Consider the following 18,834-nt stretch of genomic DNA (forward strand, 5'->3'; position numbering starts at 1 on the left):
CCCCAGGAGAGCCAGAGCTCTGGTGTTCCGGGTTGCTGGAAGCCACAGTTCCCCAGCATCTGCCATGTCATGGGGCCACACGACATCAGCTGGCACCCACCACTTTCCCTGCTTGTATGGTGGTTTTCTGCTTTTGAGCATCTAAGGCCAGAGCTCTAAAAAGCTCTGTGGCTATGCAAGGAATGTGGATTTCCCTCCTGAGCCCTAAGCCACAGCCATGCTGATGTCCGCAGCAGGAGTGTGAATGCCCCCTTCTCTCCTCAGAGGTGGAGCAAATGTTCTAAAGGATCTTCCACCATCTCATGTCATTTTGCAGACAGAGGGCTATCAGGCCTGGCTGTCACTTGTCCTGCTTGGTTCCTGCGGCAGATCAGCATTGGCAGAGAGGTGGAAAATTGCTTTTATTCAGGAGGTTAAAAAATGCTTACTGGCAAAACCTGTGGCATTAACTACAAGACATCAATAGCTGCTGGATTTTTATATTGCTTGAGACTAGCCAGCGCAAGGATAACAGCTGCTTTTTGATTCTGAGGAAGGTCTAGAAAGAAACCATCAGTCGGCTATTCAGCCAGGTGCTTTTTATTCAATGAAAAGTCACTTGCTTCACAAGCAAATGCTCCTAAATTTGAATTCACCACATCAAGAGGGTATCAGGTACCTGCACTGCATACTGCAAAGAAAGTGAGAAGAAGAATCCAGCCTTCATGCATTAAATACTGGTCTAGAGAGGGTGGGCACTAGTGGGGTAAAGAATTACTGAATGCAGTATCAAGAGGAAATGAATGGTAAACAGTGCTGTGAGCGGGTACATGTGTGACAGCAGTTCATCTTCTGCGGTAAGCCCTGCACAACCCTATTTTTATCACTCTTTTCTGACCCAAATACAGGCAAACACAACACCCTGGAGCTGTCTTGACACAGCAGGGCTGGTTCCTGAAACAGTGTCCCTGTTAAAGCACCTGCACTCCTCACACCTACCAGCTTATACTCATCTTCCTGATGCCCAGGAAGTGGGCAGTTTTACAGCCTCCTGTGCAGGACAGAGGGTTTACCTTATATACTGCCAGGTCGGTGGCACAGAGGTATGACCAGAAGGCAAGGCTCGGGGTCTCAGTGGGCCATGGTGGATGCAGTGGAGGGCAGGGACAGCTCTGCGTGAATATCAACTAATGCCCTTCAGTTGGCCAGTGTGACTTGAACTCAGAGACAAATTGGACATCATAGTAGGCAAAGCAGCTGGGAATGAATTAATGCACAGATAAAACTTCTTCTGCAGAAATATGAGAGACTTTTGGAGAAACAGCGAGAAAGTTATTTACTGAGGAACATCCAGGCTGGCAAAATGGGCCCATGTGCACAGACCCCAAGGAAACCCCGCACAAACCATGCTGGGGTGAGCTGACCTATAAACGTGGCAGGGGAGGACGCGCTTTTGAAGCTAAAGAACAAAGCTGGCATAAGGATCATAGAATCAGCTAGGTTGCGAAAGACCTTTGAGATCATCAGGTCCAACCTTTACCCCAGCACTGCCAAGACCACCAATAGACCATATCACTGAGGGCCTCGTCTACACGGTTTTTGAACACTTCCAGGGACAGTGACCACTTCCCTGGGAAGCCTGTTCCAATGCCTGAGCACCCTCTCTGTGAAGAAATTTTTCCCAATATCCAGTCTAAACCTCCCCTGGTGCAGCTTGAGGCTGTTACCTCTTGTCCTAATGAATGGTTATAAACTGGTCATCAGCAGTCTTAGGCGGGATGCTGTGAGACTGCAGCTAGCTGAGAAGTTTGAGAACAGGGCAGTGGGAACATAAAAAGTCCATTTAGAAGGAGGCTTGCTGAGTTTAAGAAGGGATTTGTATAAAGTGGTGTTTGCAACAGCCAGGCTCAGCAGGCAGTGACCCTCAATGTGCCAAGAGTGCAGTGCTGCTGTGTGTTTGCTCTGGTCCCTGTGAGGGCACAACATGGTCCCTACCCTGTGGCTAACCCGTGTGCTGTGTGTGAGCCCACACTGCACTCCAGATGCTGTACAAAGGGTACAAAGAGGATGCACTCACATATGGCAGCTGTGGAGCTGTTTGCCATAGATATAGGAGCTGGAAGGGTGCCCTGGGTGTGGCCCGCTGCCTATCAGATAGACTGAGAGCCTGAAATGGCCTTAATTTGCTTAACCTGCTATAAAAACAAGATGGAAAGCAATTCTTGGAAGTGCTGCCCTTCTCCATATGCCAAACCAACAGGAGTGGAAGAATGAAACTCCCAGATGAGCACGCTGGACTTCACAAGTGCACATCAAGCAGAAACTCAGCACCTTCTATGGTCCACTGCTGTTCTGGCCATGGTTATATTTATTTGTTGCTGTTGTTGAAAGGTAAATCTTTTTTTACTGCGTTATCATCAGGTTGGGGTGTTATCAACCAGTCAGAGCTGGCTTAAGTTGGGTTTTCATGTCATATAAACCCTGAGGTAAAAGCTCATAATCCCAGGCAATGTTTGTCCTTCTAAGCAAGTTGAAGTGCAGTTAACGTCTTGCTTTTCGTGCTGTCTCCTGTGCATGGGTTTGCACATATAAATGACTTTGCTGGCTGAAATAACAGAGTTTGCATTTCTGCAAACAGAAACAACAGAGAGACAAAAAACCAAAACCCTAAATAGCTGGCTAAGCATTAGCCCCATGATATTTTTTGAAAGGAATTCTATTAACTTCAACTTCCTCTTGTTCACTGAGCTTTTCAGTGCTTCTCCTACCATTTACATTTGTGAAGGGCTTTAAAAACACCTTACATGCCAGCACTTATGTTGATGAGTTCTTATGTAAGGAATCCACTCAGTCTGAAAAATGCAAACACGCGCCTCTATTTCCATTTTACGGTTTCATTTTTTGCAAAATCACAACCTTCTATTCTGTGAGCACACTCAATGAAAGCAGCTGCAGTGTCACGTCTGAGCAGTTTATCAGACACCTCACATCTTCAGGAATTTAACACCAGCGCTGAAGACTTATCAGCACCCTATAAATATCTGCCAGTGCTTTCTTGGTGCTGTGAGCAGGTAGGCAGTCCTCTTCCCCTGCACAGACCAGGCCACTTTGAGTGAGGAGGAGCTCGAGGTTTTGCAGGACTGCATTCCTAATAGCTTTGGAGAGCCATGTGTTGTGAGATGGAAGTCAGAGCTGGGTTCTCTAGCTGAATGACAGAGCTGAATCCTGCTCCCTGCAAATACACAGGCAATAATCACTCTGACTTCCCACACTGCCCAAATGCTCTTAAAATACATTGATTTTAATTGTTCCGCCAGCTGTTTTATAAAAAGGTGAAGTCAACAAAAAAATCAAAGCCTTGCTGCTTTCAGCTGGAAAAGTGACAAGTCAGGTTAGCAATAAAACCCCTCATGAGAGCTGAGGAATGGTGTCTCCCATTCTGCACCCCACGACAATACAGCAGCCGTGAAGTACTGCAGCTTATTTTGGGAAGCGTGTCATGCACTCCAGTTATATATAGAAAACAGCAGATTACGTGGTGCCACTGTTCCTTTCACGACCCCCAGGAGATTTAGTGGACCAGGTACAAGTCTGGCACCCAAGCACAGGGGGATGTCAGATGAAACGGGTAAGTAAAGAAGAAATGGAATGGCTCAGACCCTGCAAGGCAGCAGCTGTGCATGGCAGACAGCGACAATCTGGAGCAGGACACAGAAATAGAAAGCTTGTACCATCCCTCCCCCTTCCTTCCCAAATGAAACCTACTTCCATCAAACTGCAGTAACACCGCAATTAGGGGAGCATGCGGCTCCGTGCTTCACAGCAGAACCATCCAGGTGAGATTAAAAGTCACAGCAAGTATCAAATCAGAAAGAAAATCAAGAAGTGGCCCAAGACACTGCAAAGTGTTGGCAAAGGTGGGTTTTCCACCCACAACGAGAAGAGACAATCTGCAGCAGAGAGTGATCTGCCTTGAAGGAAAGAACAATGGTCACGAGACACTCCCAGCACACCCAGCAGCTCATACAATGGCTGGAACTATCCAAGTGCCTGCTGCAAAGAAATGAAGCATTTAACCCTTTGACACGAGGAAAGAGGTAACTTTCATCCTCAAGTTGCACAAACGGCTGGGGTTGCCTTGTGCAGTGCGTTGACTGTTTTCTCCAGGTGGTCTGATGGCCTGGCATCCCCACAGGAGGTGGGGACCTGAAAAGGAAGGAGATTCTCTGTAACAGGTGACTTTATCTGACGGAAAGGCTGAGTTTAAGCTAAGGTGAGCAGTCACAAGTAGGGATTGTGGTGCAGATGTTTGTATGGGAGGGTGTTTATCTCACAGAAAGTCTTTGGAAGGAGCAAACCTAACCTCTCTGTCTTTACATTTTAAAATCATGTTAAAAACAGAGTCAGTGATCTGCAAACTGCTTTACACCTGGGAAGGTAGCTCTGCTGTTGGCTGTGGTGGCTTGTCTTCACAGTGCTTCCATCCACATGCACCTAGGGTAGGAGCTGATGTGGGCCACTGAAGTCAGGCTGGAAGCTCCAGTTCAGCTCATGGGTTCAGACTGAATAGGAACTCTGGTCATGCACAGCCATATATCTACCCTGCTCCCCAGTGTCACTGGTCTTACTCCTCACTGTTCTGGGTATTGAACCAAGACACAGAAAGATCTAATCATTAGCCCAGGGACCAGCAATTCAAGGCCCAGATATCAAAACGAGGTTTTCTCAGGCCTGTGGTAGTGATTAACACCCACATCTATCTTCTTACTTTGAAATGTTATTCCCTTCCAAGCTAAATCACAGATCAGAAATACAGAGTACAGAGAAAGCTTCACCTTAAAACACAGCCTGGTAATCACTAATATAAGTGATGCAATGCACTGTCTACCTTAATCCAGATTATGTGGAAGAGAGTGTATTCATTGTCAATGAGCTACACAAGCCTATAAAACCTCAGAGAAAGAGTGCTTTATATTGTATGAGAACTCTAGCCTGCTACAAAGCAGGGCACTCCTATGTTCGGCAGTTGAGTGTGTAAAACTAAGGAAGGGTGTGGGAATTGGGAGAAAGCTGAGTAACATGAAAAGAACCAAGATTTTCACATGTTTCTAGTTAGTATGGAGGCATTTTTAAGGGTCCTGTTAGAGGTCTCTGAGCAGTAGTTTGTCTTCAGAAAATGTTTGGAAACAATCCCTGAATGAGACCTCTTTTGGAAGTTTCAGGTCAAGTAGCTGAAATATGCCTCCTCCTCCAGTTGAATACCTTCCCTCCAGTTGCCAGACTTTATAATTCAGAGAAGAAGAGTTTCCATCTGATTCCTTTCTCCCTGTTGAGCTTTCAGAAGATCACAGGATCAGAATGGCAACAGGAAAGGGTCTAGGGGTTGCAGGCTTTTCAAGCACCCACATGAGTTAGTGGTACATCAGGATGCCTGTCTGGGCAGGAGCCTGTCACCTCCATTCATGTGGGGCAGCAGGCACAGCTGGAGTGGTCATCCTCTTGGGGGGCTCACTGGCAGTTGGCACAGCCTCAGTCAGTGAATCAGAGATGGTGGCAACCAGCCATGTCTGGCATGTGGAGCCATGGCACAGCAAATACGTGCTCTCGCCCTAGCTGCAGGCGGACCAAAGGTAGAAGCCAGTGGTGTGAGTCCTGCACTTGATGTGTGAGATCAGACAGGCCCAGGCTTATGCAGGATCATATGCTGAGCATGAGCCAACTGTGTGATGCTGTTGCAAGAAAGATGTTCTTGGCTGTGTGTATAGGGCTGTAATAGCTAAAATATGAGAGGCAATTATGCCATGTTACTAATTGCTAATGACTCCCCAACTGTAGTCCTGTGTCCATTTTTGGGAATAGTACTTTAAGAAATAGGCCCACAGTGAGCATCTATGGGAGAGTCACCTCAGCAACCAGAATTTAAATAACATGTTATTCCATCATGGAATACTGAAGCTGCTTGGGTGCTTAATCCATAAAAGCAAATGCTAAAAATGGGGCTAAAGGAGGAAACAGCTATTTTCTGTGAATAATAAGGGATTAGTTATTTATTACTAATGATTGCCTAATAATTCTCCACATTGATGGGGATAGAGTAAGAATAAAAACAAAAAATCAGTATTTAAATCTTTAGATGAAGAGTCAAGCTGCTAGGAGAAACTTGCTGGCTATAGAAGTAGTAAAGACCTGGAACAGACTACCTGCAGAGGATGCGGATTCTTTCAGAAGGTTACACAAACATTTGTCACTCATGATCTGTTGATATTAATCCTCTCTTAATGCAGAGATTTTCATGAGATGATCTCCTTAGGTCTCTCCCAAGCTGTCTACCAGACACTAGTCACAGCTTTCTGTGCTTTTTGTCTGTAAGAATTTAACAGAACTTTATAGCTACTCTGAAGTGGATGGCACATTTATTTCCAAAGAAGATTAAGCTAAATAGAAATATGTGTCATGTACTCGCATATCCAAAGACTTAAGAATGAAGACACTCAAGACCTCAAAGGTATCTTTGGGGTAATCAAGTCAAGGCAACATGTCATACAGCTTCCTTCAGAAATTGTCTCTTCTTCTCTTTTCCAGCCTGGCTAATTTCTATCCATTTGTATTTCTACCCACACCATCCATTAGCTTAAGTAATTGCTTTTTCATCTTTGATACTTACCCTACTATTTAGAGAGAGCAATCTTATGTTTTTTTCTGAGCTTTAATTTTTAACTACAAAACTGAGCTCTTTTAATGCTTTCCACTAAAGCAGCTCCTTTATTCTTCTGGTCTGTTTTGCTACTAATGACTACCTCTTGTAGTCATCAAGCTTCCCTGAGTGCAAATAGCCAAAAGTTCCTATGAACTTTTGTTTTCCTACTGCTCTATGCAGTGACAATAATGCTTCCCTTTCTGTACTGGAGATATCATCTCTGGTGCATTGTAGGAACATCTTCATCTTCTCCATGGCCATACCATAGGGATAGCTGCGTAGAAATACTCAGAAAGCTTTCCATGAGGTAGTGCCAAAACTGAAAGTGATGCTGCAGTGACCACTCAAATTTCCACATGAAGTTCTATGCAGCTTCTGAGTAAAGATCAATTTGCCTTACATTAAATATAACAATTGGATCTGCTAGTCTTTAGTCATACAGCATTATCCTACATTGCATCACCCGATAGTAAGCAAGTGGGAATGCAATTGCATCATGAAATGGTGGATGTGCTGGTGTGTGGCTGGTTTTGTATTGTATGATTAGAAATTACATGGTTACCTGAAGTCCAGACCTTTTCCATGTTCATGTGTTTGAGATGCTCTTCAGCTGACTGTGCTGAATGGCTTTCTGAATTTATAGATGTACAGGAATGCAGCCTTATGAGCTGAGATCAAAACCGGATTTCCCATGGTTTATCCTTGTTTTGAATCAATTCCTGGTTATTTTCTACTACCAACACTTCAGTGATCCCCTAACAACTTAGCAAACCCTGTCTAAAACATTGTCATCTTTGATTATTGTCATCCTTGATTATTTGGACTCACTGATGGGGGCCCTGACCCCAACCTGCTGGCTGAGTTCCCAGCTTAACCTCAGACCTGCGTTATCACCAGACTTATCTGGCCTGCTGTCACAGTGGCTCCTGGCACCCTGTCCTGTTCTCCATCTTGTCCCCTAACTCCCTCCATCAACTGAGTATATCAGCAATATTAGTATTTTTTAGCCACCTTGTTGGCCGTTCTTGTACCCTCTCATGTTTTCTTATTTGTTGTTACAACCTCCTAACGTCCTCCTTTTCTGTATAAGGAATGAAGCTCATAAAAATCCTCCCAGCTGCCTTATATCTTAAATGGTTTCTTCACAACTGCCAGAGCCTTGGTCCCAGAGATCCATGACACAGCACCTCATATGGAGTACATGTGTTTTTTCAAGGTCTCCAGGTCTTACCAAGTGAGTAAAATTGATCTTGGCCAGAGAACTCAACAAACAAAAGCATCCTGAATGTAATCTGTAACGTTTCCACCAGGACAAAGAAATAACTCAGCCATTGGTGAAGCGGTAGAAACTGTCCACAAAAGAATTAGTTACTTGGGAAGCAGCTTGAGCTTAGGAAGAACAAGATGGATCAGAAACAGAAATGATGAAATTAGGCACAAAACTGAATTAAAGGATTATAATGAAAGACAGAGACAAAATAGAATAGCTGTGTAGAAATAAAAGAGACAATAAGTTGGCTTCTGCTCTGAACAGGAATGCTGAGAAATGTTGCAAAGCACTGAGCTGGAATGAGGCTGTTCTCAGGCTTCCCAAAGCAGCTGTTGGCTTCACTGCATTTCAGTAATCTTCAGGGTGTTTTAAGATCATTTGCCATCATTGCTATAAACTTACTTGAACTTTTCAGAAAGCCACCTTACAACTTGTATTCTGCAGGCTCCCAGTGATCCCTGGCGTACTCTTAGAAGCTCCCAAAAGGAAACCATTGTCAGTAGATTTTAATTTGCACGTGTAGTTTTTGGAGTTTATAATTTGAAGAAGGTTGGAAATCACAGCACACACACCATATGAATGTTCGCTTACGTATATATGTTCAGCAAGATGTTTTGTAGGTGATTAGGTATTTTTTGTGTGAATTTAGTCCTCCTAACACTCCTAGTACCCCTAATAATTCAAATCTGAAAGGACATCTAAACATTATAGCAATGTAAATCATCCTTCCACACTGTGTGCGCTCTTCACAAGCAGTCTTCTGTTTCAACTGATGATTTCAAAGACCTTTGCCATGAATTGGGGTGGACTGTCCCTGGGGAAGCTTTTATTCTAGTTTGGATACTATTGCACTTGCAGAAATAAACTCATACTTCCAGCCAGGTGAGATGATCAGTGATAGCTTCTGGTCTAAAAACCACTCCCATGTGGTTCCCTCAAACAACACCACACATGCTGCTGATCTAAGAAACCCTAGTAAAGTTTGAAAATGTTTCTGATCCCTTTCTGTGGGTCACTCAAAATTATTGGTTGCTAGAACATCCAAACAGCAAAGCAAGCTGGGCATGAAGGTGGTGCCACAAAGAAAGCACTGAAAATACATAGTTCTGTTTTTTACAATTGCACTGCTACAGATTTGTGATACTCAGCTTCTTAGACCTCCTTTAAACAATGCATCAAACAAGGCACTTGTACGGACTCCTAGTTCAGGTTGGAAGTATCTAGCCATAGATACACTTGGAGCTGGAAAAACTCATGAAAAAATACTACTGTGAATTTCCTTTCAATTCAGAGAGTAGACATTTTCAAAGGAGCTCAGCCTGTTTGGGTGTATTTGCTTGGTAGCCAAGCAAAACAGGAACGGAGAGAAAATTCAGCTGTGGTCTATAAATATACTCTAGACTACACACTAGGGGAGGAAAAAAGCTTCTCATAAATATGGTTATGCTGGAAATTAGAAGGTAACTCAATCCTAACAGCAACAATGGTTTGGAGCAACTTTTCACTGGTGGAATGAGGCAAAGCCATTTTAAGTGGTGGCTTGATTAGCTGCAAGGGTGATCTTGAGTTTGTCTGTGACAAGACATGACAGGGTGCATGGGTCTATGGATGGGCTCCTTTTCAAAACATGGCCTTACTTGTCACAGTGGGAACTTTGGGATGCTAAGAATTCTGGAAAATCTGGCTTTTACTAGAAAGTGAGGAGAGTGAGTGTCTAGAGTGTCTGAAAGTGAGGAGAGGCCATTTATGAATATTCATAGTCGACAGAGCTCTTCAAACCTCCTTTTCATGTGGTATTAATATGAGGCACCTGAAAGGTAAGAAATAGGCATTTGATCATACACTGATTTGAATAAAACAATGTTACAAAGAATGAAAAAAAAAAACCCTAAGAAATTTAGCCTAAAATTATCTCTTACACAGACTTGCTAACAGTTATTATACTATTCCTTCCACTTACCAGTTTGTTACAGGATATAACCTTCAAGTTGCACACTATCTTCTGCAAGACAGGCTGATACTCCAATAGTGTGCTAAGAGTTCCGATGATCAGAGATTTCAGAGAGAATGAGGGTAATTATGGCATCCCTAGAGATGGGCAGCATTGTCTTGTCCAAGGGCACACCAAGGTAACCCCCATCAGCTAGAGGCTGGATAGTGCCCCAGAGAAGTGCTTTGGGTGACTTAGGGTAGAAAACAATGTTGATCTGCAGGGTGTGGACTAGGTATAATGCAACAAGGCAAAAGGGAGCTTTGCTTTGCTTTTTCTTATGCTATAAAACTGAAAGAAGTCACTCAACCAACCACCTCTGTTTTCCTCCAGCCTTCCTTGTTTCTCTGCTTCTTTGAGGTTTTCATTTGGCTTACAGACTTCCTGGTGATCACAATCACAGATTTGGATCTGGGTATCTGTTTTAGAGTTCATACAACTGGGGAGCTAAATAAGACAGGGCCTTATTAAGGACATTGCACTGCATCATTGTGTTTCTTCCCTCATGAGATACTTCTGATTAGCTGCCTGAAATACAGGTTTCACAAGGAACTCCTGTGGCACAGAAGTTTGTCTGGCAATACTAATTGAGAAGAAATGGCCCAATTAAGAAACTCGTACTTTTCCATTTCTAATGGCAAACTCTGCTACAATTTATGTTCTGTAGGAAGAGTTTTCAAATTTTGAGATGGATCCTCATTATTTTTGAAATGACAAGCAGAGCAACTCGTGCATTCATCTGTTTGGAAGTCCCCAGAATAAAATACTGTAGAAAGGATAAGCAAAGCCTTCAACAAAAGCACACCTCATTCTCAGCTTCTTCAGTTAATGACCAGCTTTCAAACGACATCTATACATCTACTAATATAATTTAAAGCATTATGTAAATAACTGTTTCAGGTAGCAAACCAGAATGATATCCAGGCCAGCCAACAACTAGTACATGCCCCACTCAGGGGCTCAGGAAAAGCTCTAAACGAAATTTCTCAGCTTCATCTAAAACAGAAAGCCTGATTTCAGGGAATATCCCCCCCAAGAATCCACTTTTTCAGTGAAAACTCATAAGCAACAGGAGAACAGGCACAGAGTGCACTCAAAACACCAGCTCTGAACATCTGGTCAAGTCTGTGCTAGCAGCTTCCTCTAGCAGGAATGTTTCCCCAAATCCTGCCATTTCAATGTCTCCTGCTGGCACCCAGCTTAAACCCCCAGGCCTTTGTCATGAGTTCAGTACCAAAGTCCTTCTACTCCTTCAAGTTCTCAGCTGAGAATTCTCCAAAGGAGATGATACACCTATATGGAAATACAGAGTTTTTCCAGTTAAACCATTTCAGGCACCAAAATCTGCCTGTCCCAAACACACACCAAAATTTTTAGCAAGGCAAATTCTCTCATTTGACGAGTAAACAGCCAATCAGGACAAACAGGTCAGCAGTTAGCTGAGCAACATCTAGGGCTGTTGCCCAGCAGATTTACTGGCCTTTGAATAATATATCTACTTCAAATAAACTCTACTGTTAAAAGACAGAATAAGAAGGTACAGTGAACTTGTTACCTATAGAAACATTCCACCTCTATAAACCATATTATCTGATGCCTGTAGAGTAGAAGTAAAACTTTTCCAGGTTGTGTACAGTGCTTCAACATGATCCCTTGTGCTTTGTATTACATGAACACTTACTATATAACACCAAAGAGCAACTGAAAAGAATCGGTTTCTTTTCTGTACATGATTCACTTCTATTTCCTTCATCATAGCCCATTACTAAAGTAGTAAATTCCTACTTGTCTGTAGGAGTTGGTAGTGCCACCTTCTTTCCTCTTCAGAGATTTAACTGATCTGCTAGTTTAAAGGCTGCTACTGAAAATCTTAACATTTGCTCTCTAATGCATGGCTGCATGACCAACCCATTCATTTTGCAGTCACTCAGGCCCACATGTCCTTCTGCAATCCTGTTCAAACCCACAAAACATTCCCTTCTCCACTTTCGTTAAGTTTGTTTTCCCCCATTTTATTGGATTCAATCATCTTATAGGAGTTGGCCAAGCAGCAGAAACTGCACAAAGCCAGCAGCTTTCTGGGCAGAAATAGAATGTCTGATTTCCATCAGCAGTGAGCTGATAACTTGGCTCAGTGCATCCTGAGAAAACATACTGAGCCATCGGAACAATCATGTGAACATGTCTCATCTACACAGTTTAAAACAAGATCAGCTTACCTCCTACTAAAGATTCTTTAATCCACAGTGATTTTGGACATTTAGAGAATTTATATCAACAGTTTTGCAAGCTCATCTGTTAAGGCAGCAGCCTTCAACAGAAAAGTGGCAGCATCTTGAAAACAGCCATAAGCATTTTTGCAGTGATCATCCAACTGAAGGCCAGGAGTACGCAAAGCTATTGCTGAGGAAGGAACAAAACCAACGACTGATGTAATGATTGTAACGCAAGGTTGAATGCAGACAAAACCAAAAAAGCACCAGATTTAGCAAGTACAGTTATGAGTGGTTTCCACACAAAGAACTTTATTTTCATAAATACAGCAGTGGAAAAGCAAACTTCTAAAGAAGGTGGGGGAAAAAATAACTTTATGTCCATATGTTTAATAAAAACACTTTCTCCAAGACAAAATCATTTACATTCTGATAACTCACATTCAAAAATAAATAGAGAAAGGCAGCAGGGCATAACATTCAAATGAATAACTAGTAAAAGGTAGTAATGTATTTTTATTAATAATCAAGAATGTAACACTGCAATATTTAATCTTGAATTTGTATATACAAATGCCATATCCTACACAGCAATAAATCAAGATATACACACCATAAGGGCCACGTTCACTAACTCCTGTTAAATTGAAAAAGTAGGAATCATATTTAACAAAAATCTCCTCCAAGCTGGTAACAGAAAACCTACTTCGAGCAGTAAACAACGAAAATAAACACTGAAATAACTCAAGAAAACTAACTTAAAAAGAAAAACAATTATCAAATAGGAATAATGATATGGGATTACCTCTCCCCCAAATAGCCAATCATTTATTTTGCTCTAAGGCAGGTAACATAGCACACAGAAAAGTTACTGTATTTCAGTACAGTACAAAAATGCAGGCTCCTGCAATTTGGTCCATTTGCATGTTGCTGATTATTTTAGCCTGCCACAAAAGCAAGGAAAGTTGTATCCCTCAATCTTTGGGTAAAAACCAGAGAAACTACATTCTTCAGCACAAAAGCAAGATTTTGGGAAATGTGTACTTTTTCTTTTTTTTTCTTGTTAAGCATACTTAAGTTTATTTCATTCATGCAAATGCTGTGAATTAATCCCATTCCAGATGAGGATTTTACCTTAAAATTTAAATAGCCAATTTATAAGATCAGAGGACACTGGAAAAAAGCTTAATCCACATAATATCTTGGTACTGAACTTGACTCAGTCAAAATTGCACTAATCTCACACATTTGCCTTCTTAGAGACACAGGTGTAACAATTCATTCAGAAAAGCTAAGACAAAAATGTAAAATAGAACAGACGAAAACTATACTTACTCATTTTTATCTAAGAGGTTCAAACATTTATAAAGCTACACATAACCTCCAAAGAACCAGGACACTAAATTGTTAAACAAACTACAAGTAACCACTGCAGACCTGGCGGTAATACTAAAGAAAAAATGGGTAATATCATTACGCTATCAAATCCTTGTATTTCCTAAACATGTAAATGCAAATCAGAAGTTACACTTCAAATGTGTAGAAAGCTTGAAATGAGTATTCAGGTGCATACCATTATTAATATCCTGTGTTAGCCACATAATGTATAAATATATTGGTATTTCAACTAGGGGAAAATATCTCTTTTTTTGAGGTAAGGAGAGAGAAATTTAACAGGGTTGTTATCTCTGAAGGTGCGCAGTGTCCTGGGTCACTTGCTGAAGCAAACAGTTACAGGAAGGTGTGTTCTGCAGCAGAGCAGGGGCTTGCAATGGACAGGGGCATTCAGTATGGTTTTCCTGAGCCAGGGGACCCCAGGGGAGCACTGAGACCCACCCGCTCAAAGAGGGGCCAGGAGTAATGGCTCCTCCAACTCCCACAAAGGGCAGCCCCAGGGAGTGTGCTGATCAGACCGTGGCACAGCAGTTCATGCATTCCACATGCCATCTGCACAGGTCAGGGCACACATCCTACCTGATCCTCAAGGCAGAGTGGTGGTCACGTGCTGGAAAGCATAAGCAGCAGCCCCATTTCGGGGACTTGTACTATCTACACCAGTTGGTGGTGGCTGAAGCCTTTACTCACATGGAGCAGCTGCAGGGAGAGGCTGTAGTGCAGACCTTGGTTTGCAAGAGGTGCCTAGACCTTTCTCCTGGGACAGGAACAGGCAGCAGGCCAGACCTGGACCTGCTCAGGCGAAGTCCAGAGGAGGGCACAGAGATGATTAGAGAGCTGGAGCACCTCTCCTATGAAGACAGGCTCAGACAGATAGGGTTGTTCAGTCTGGAGAAGAGAAGGCTCCAGGGACACCCTCTATCAGCCTTTCAGTACCTAAAGGGGGTCTACAAGAAAGCTGGAGAGGGACCTTTTATGAAGGCATGTAGTGACAGGATGAGGGGGAATGGCTTTACGCTTACAGAGGGAAGATTTAGATTAGATATTAGGAAGAAATTTTTCACTATGAGTGTGGTGAGACACTGGAACTGGGTGCCCAGAGCAGCTGTAGATGTCCCAACCCTGGAAGTGTTCAAGGCCAGGGTGGATTTGGCTTTGAGCAATCTGGTCTAGTGGAAGGTGTCCCTGTCCATGGCAGGGGGGTGGCACTAGATGATCCTGAAGGTCCCTTCCAACCCAAACCAGTCTATGATCCTACAACAAACATTCTGTGATTGCCTAATTGTGCCTTAGGCACTGTACTCAACTGAAAAAAATATGCCAGTTTATGCCAGTTTTGGTAAGTAAATTGGCAAAGCAATCCCCTGTACAATCATACACCAAATATATTCACACTCTGACGTTACACAGCCTCAAAAACTAGACGATCTCAAAGCATATTATGGAGCAAACATATTCTCTCCTTCTTGCAGGAACAGGCACAGGAGACCTGCCTGAAGTCCCCCACCTCCACATCAATGCATTCATTTATAAGCAGAATCCGTATCTCCCAATTTTGATATTCATTCTCAGGACTCAATAGAACAAGTGTCATCTATCATATTATGTTACATTGACATACATTATACTATATTTATGTGAGAAATCCAGTTTGCAAAGATTACAAATGTACCAAGCTGCCAGTAAACAGTTCCTCTATCTACATATGACAGTGCAAGTTAGCAGTGTCATAAAGGCACTTGTCTCTCACAGACAGTATTGTCTTTTCTAATCAGTCAAAAATAGATCTAAAAATATTTAACATCCGAAATGTTTTTTACTCCTTAAAGTGGTGCAAATCGTTATCTATAGATTATAGATTAATTCAACATCAAAGAGCTAAGTGCAAAGTATCCATAATTAAATGTATCTTTATAATTAATTCATTTTAATGCCATGCTCTCAAAAAAATGCCTAAAACCATGCTATAGTAGAAATTTGATTGGCACTAGCAACCACAAATGAAAAGGCAGGTGCATACAACAGTATAAGCAAGCTTATTTACAAAGTTACTAAAACAATTAAGTGCTGGGTTGCAAGAAGCAGCATCTGCCCTAAGTCTTTTCCAAGACATGCTTAAAGCCACACCTGACCAGTATGAAACATGTAACATGCATTTACATCAGTAGGGACACCTTCATAGCTATCTAATTTTACAAAAATAATTTCAAAAATGTTCATTCACTTTCAAGTGAATTCTGTTTGGGTTTTCACTGAATGTGAAAAGACAAGTCCAAACCAGAGCTAACAACAGAGTTGAAAAAGACACCTAAGTAGCCACTATACAAAATTCAGTGCAGCTTTCAGATTACCAATGTATAAGTTGCCAATATTTATGGATGGCAGTGTGAAATCCCTTAAATCCAATTTATCTGGTCAGTACATATGTACAGACTTCCCTCTTAAAGTCTCAGCAACTTAAAGCAATAATCTGACAGTTTCCAACAACAAAAGACCTGTTTTTCCAAATCGAAGGGCTCAGGTATTAAAAAAAAAGACATAATTGGCTTTGCCTATGTAAATGCTAATTGGCAGTTGGCATTATAGCTCCATTAGCTGAGAAATCTAAACACCCAGAAAGGTGTGAGGGATGGAATAAGTCAACTACAACCCAAAAGCTAGCAGGTTTTTTGCCCTTTGCACATTAAGAGTATACCCAGACTGCTGTGAAGTTGTTGAATGGAACCTCACGCTTGGATATTAATTTCCATGTCCAGTCTTCTGTAAATAATTTTGCTAGTACCATACCATAAGGAAGTTTCTGCATCTTTGAAAAATCTGCATCCACTGAACATTGCACAAGGTTATTAAAACAAAAACAGGAGGAAAAAAAAGAAGCCATTTGATCAAGTATTAAGCTAATCCTTCAGAGAATCACACTTTCTTTACTTATAGCAATGACCAGAATTGCTGATGGTGTACTGACAGTTGCCATGGAAAGTGGGTGACTGCGTGGGATAGCAGACATATAGCCAAGTCAACTGCTTATGCAATCTTCGTGGTACAAGCAAGCACAGAACACATCACTTGTATTATGTGCTGCCTATGATCTGCATAAAGTGCCAAAGGAAAAAACATTCCTCTCTGTCAGGCCACGGCTATTTCAGTATTCCCATTCATCTGTTTTCATGTCCAGGTAGTAAAGAATATTCTGTGCAAGCTTTACCGCTTGCTTTCTGGCAGTCTTGCACCGCTCGTCACCTTGGGGATCAACAGCATCAAGCGCTAGAAGTTGTTTTGTAAGAAGTTCTTCCAATCTCATGTAATTCTTATCCGTTCTGTTTCCATCAAATGAAATCACCTCCTGTTGAATTTGAGACAAGTTTCCAAGAACATTCCAAACTGCTTTATGAGACTGATGTTCAGCAGCAATTTGCTCAGAATACATTTTCCTCTTTTCAAGTGCTTCCTTCAGATCAATATACGTTATAAGAGTTTGAACTTCTATTACTGCTCTTCTCCTGGCTTCTCTAATACAGGGGTTTTTTCCTGGACTCACTTCATCCAAGCAGGCAATTAATCCCTGCAATTCTGCTCTGGATCCCAAAAACAAATCAGAAGCATTCTCTGTTTTTAAAAGTAAAGAATTAATTTCCTTCATTTTCTTCCGAATCTCTTCTATTTTTAGAATGGACTGATTTTGTGCCAAATCATAAGCCTGAGTAGAATCTGCTTCTTCTTCCAAGTCCAGATATTTCTGCAATTTATTGATCTCTTCTACAACTTCCTTTCTGTAATTTCTGATTTCTGTGTGCCCACAGACATCTAAAGCATCCAAATCAGCAATAAGGCCTGTAAGCACACAGGACAGATGCCTGCAGGTATCATTACTACTCACTCCCATTAGAAGTGCAATGAGGGTTCCTCTTGCTTTGTTCACATCGCACATTACAGAGTTAATTTTGGAGACAGAAGGATGTGCATCATTAGAGAGTGGCAGGGACAGCTGTTGCTTCACACCACTTTCTATGATCTCCTGAACAGCACATACTTTTGTCAGAGTGCGGTATCTTGCTTTGCGTAGAGAAACTTTCCCTCCAGTTTTCACCTGGGTAAGCCTCAGTACAATGTCCTGAATACCTTCTTCAAACTCATCACTTATACAGTTACCTCCTTTGTAAAAAGGTGTAATCTCACGTTCCACAAGTGACTGTGCCTCCTTGAATATAGCCTCTATTTCCAGTCTGCGTGGATGGTTTGCATTTTGTTCCAGCTCCTTAAGGAGCCTCTCTATTTCCTGAGCAGCTCTCTTTCTGGCTTGCTGAATATCACCCTTGCCTTCGGTGTCCACAGAATCTATTTCAAAGAGCTGTTTGGTAAGACTCCTTTCTAGTTTCTTGTAATCTCGATCAGTAGACAAACCACTGAAGACAACCACTTGCTGTTCAATCTCTTTGACTTCTTTCTGTATTTCATGCAACCGTTTTATGGATGGGTGTTGGTTACCCATATCCATTCTCTTCGTTTGTCCAGTTTCAGATGAACTACAAGGAAAGCGAGACCAAGACTTGCGATTAATAAAGTGCTATGCAACCACACATAACTTTCACAGCATCCTGAAGCACTTCATCATTGCAGCTATTTCAAGTATCACTAGCAATAGGAATAAACCATTCGGATATTTCATAGCCATTCCTCTGTTTTTTGACATCTCTTTATCCTGCTCGGGCCGCAGGCATGATGCTTTAGTTACCACACGACCGCCTCTTACAATTTACGTACAGCCTCCAGCCCTCCCCTCCCTACCTGTTCTGCTGCCGACGGCATCGCGGAACAAACCAGACATCCGCAGCCCGGGGGAAAACCAAGAGCAGAACCCGGGCGCCCTGCGGGTGCTCCACCCCAAGGGCAGGGCTGCCTTCCCCCGCACAGGCCCCACAGCCGGCGCTCCCCTCTCCAGGCCCCTCCGCAGCGATGGGGCCCGACGAGCCTGGGAGAGGAGATGACAACGGGCCGCTGCTAGGGAGAGGCCCGCGCCCCCCTGCAGCGCCCCCACCCGTAACGCTCCCCCGGCCCCCGCGCACCCTGTCCCGCCGTCTCACCCGCCAGTCACCGCGGTCAATGAACTGGGCGCCCGGCCCGCCGCTACGCCAAGGGCCGAGCGGCAGCGAGCCCTGCGAGCTCCACCCCAAGGCCGCGAGGTAGCGGAGGGGGCGGGCACGGCGCTGCCGAGGGACGCAGCCCCCTCCCCAGCACCGCCCCCGACCGCCGCGCCGCACTCCGGGCCGTCCTGTCTTTGCGACATTGCCGT

The 18,834-nt window shown here is 42.9% G+C and overlaps 1 protein-coding gene across 2 annotated transcripts; it reads right to left on the reverse strand.

Moving 5' to 3' along the window:
- Positions 1-12,429: 12,429 nt before the first annotated feature.
- On the reverse strand, positions 12,430-18,828 carry BAG5 (BAG cochaperone 5; the record flags this gene model as incomplete). Of its 2 annotated transcripts, none has more annotated exons than XM_080618640.1 (2): positions 12,430-18,067; positions 18,626-18,828. In XM_080618640.1, the coding sequence occupies 2 exons, from the start codon at positions 18,826-18,828 to the stop codon at positions 16,687-16,689; spliced, it is 1,584 nt and encodes a 527-aa protein (XP_080474766.1). In that variant the 3' UTR covers positions 12,430-16,686. The 2 variants fall into 2 exon arrangements, with proteins under 2 accessions (XP_080474766.1, XP_080474767.1); XM_080618641.1 differs by lacking the exon at positions 18,626-18,828 and adding an exon at positions 18,330-18,492.
- Positions 18,829-18,834: the final 6 nt, after the last annotated feature.

This window comes from Psittacula echo (genome assembly GCF_963264785.1).
Source record: "Psittacula echo genome assembly, chromosome: 5".
In the NCBI taxonomy this organism is placed as follows: Eukaryota; Metazoa; Chordata; class Aves; order Psittaciformes; family Psittacidae; genus Psittacula; species Psittacula echo.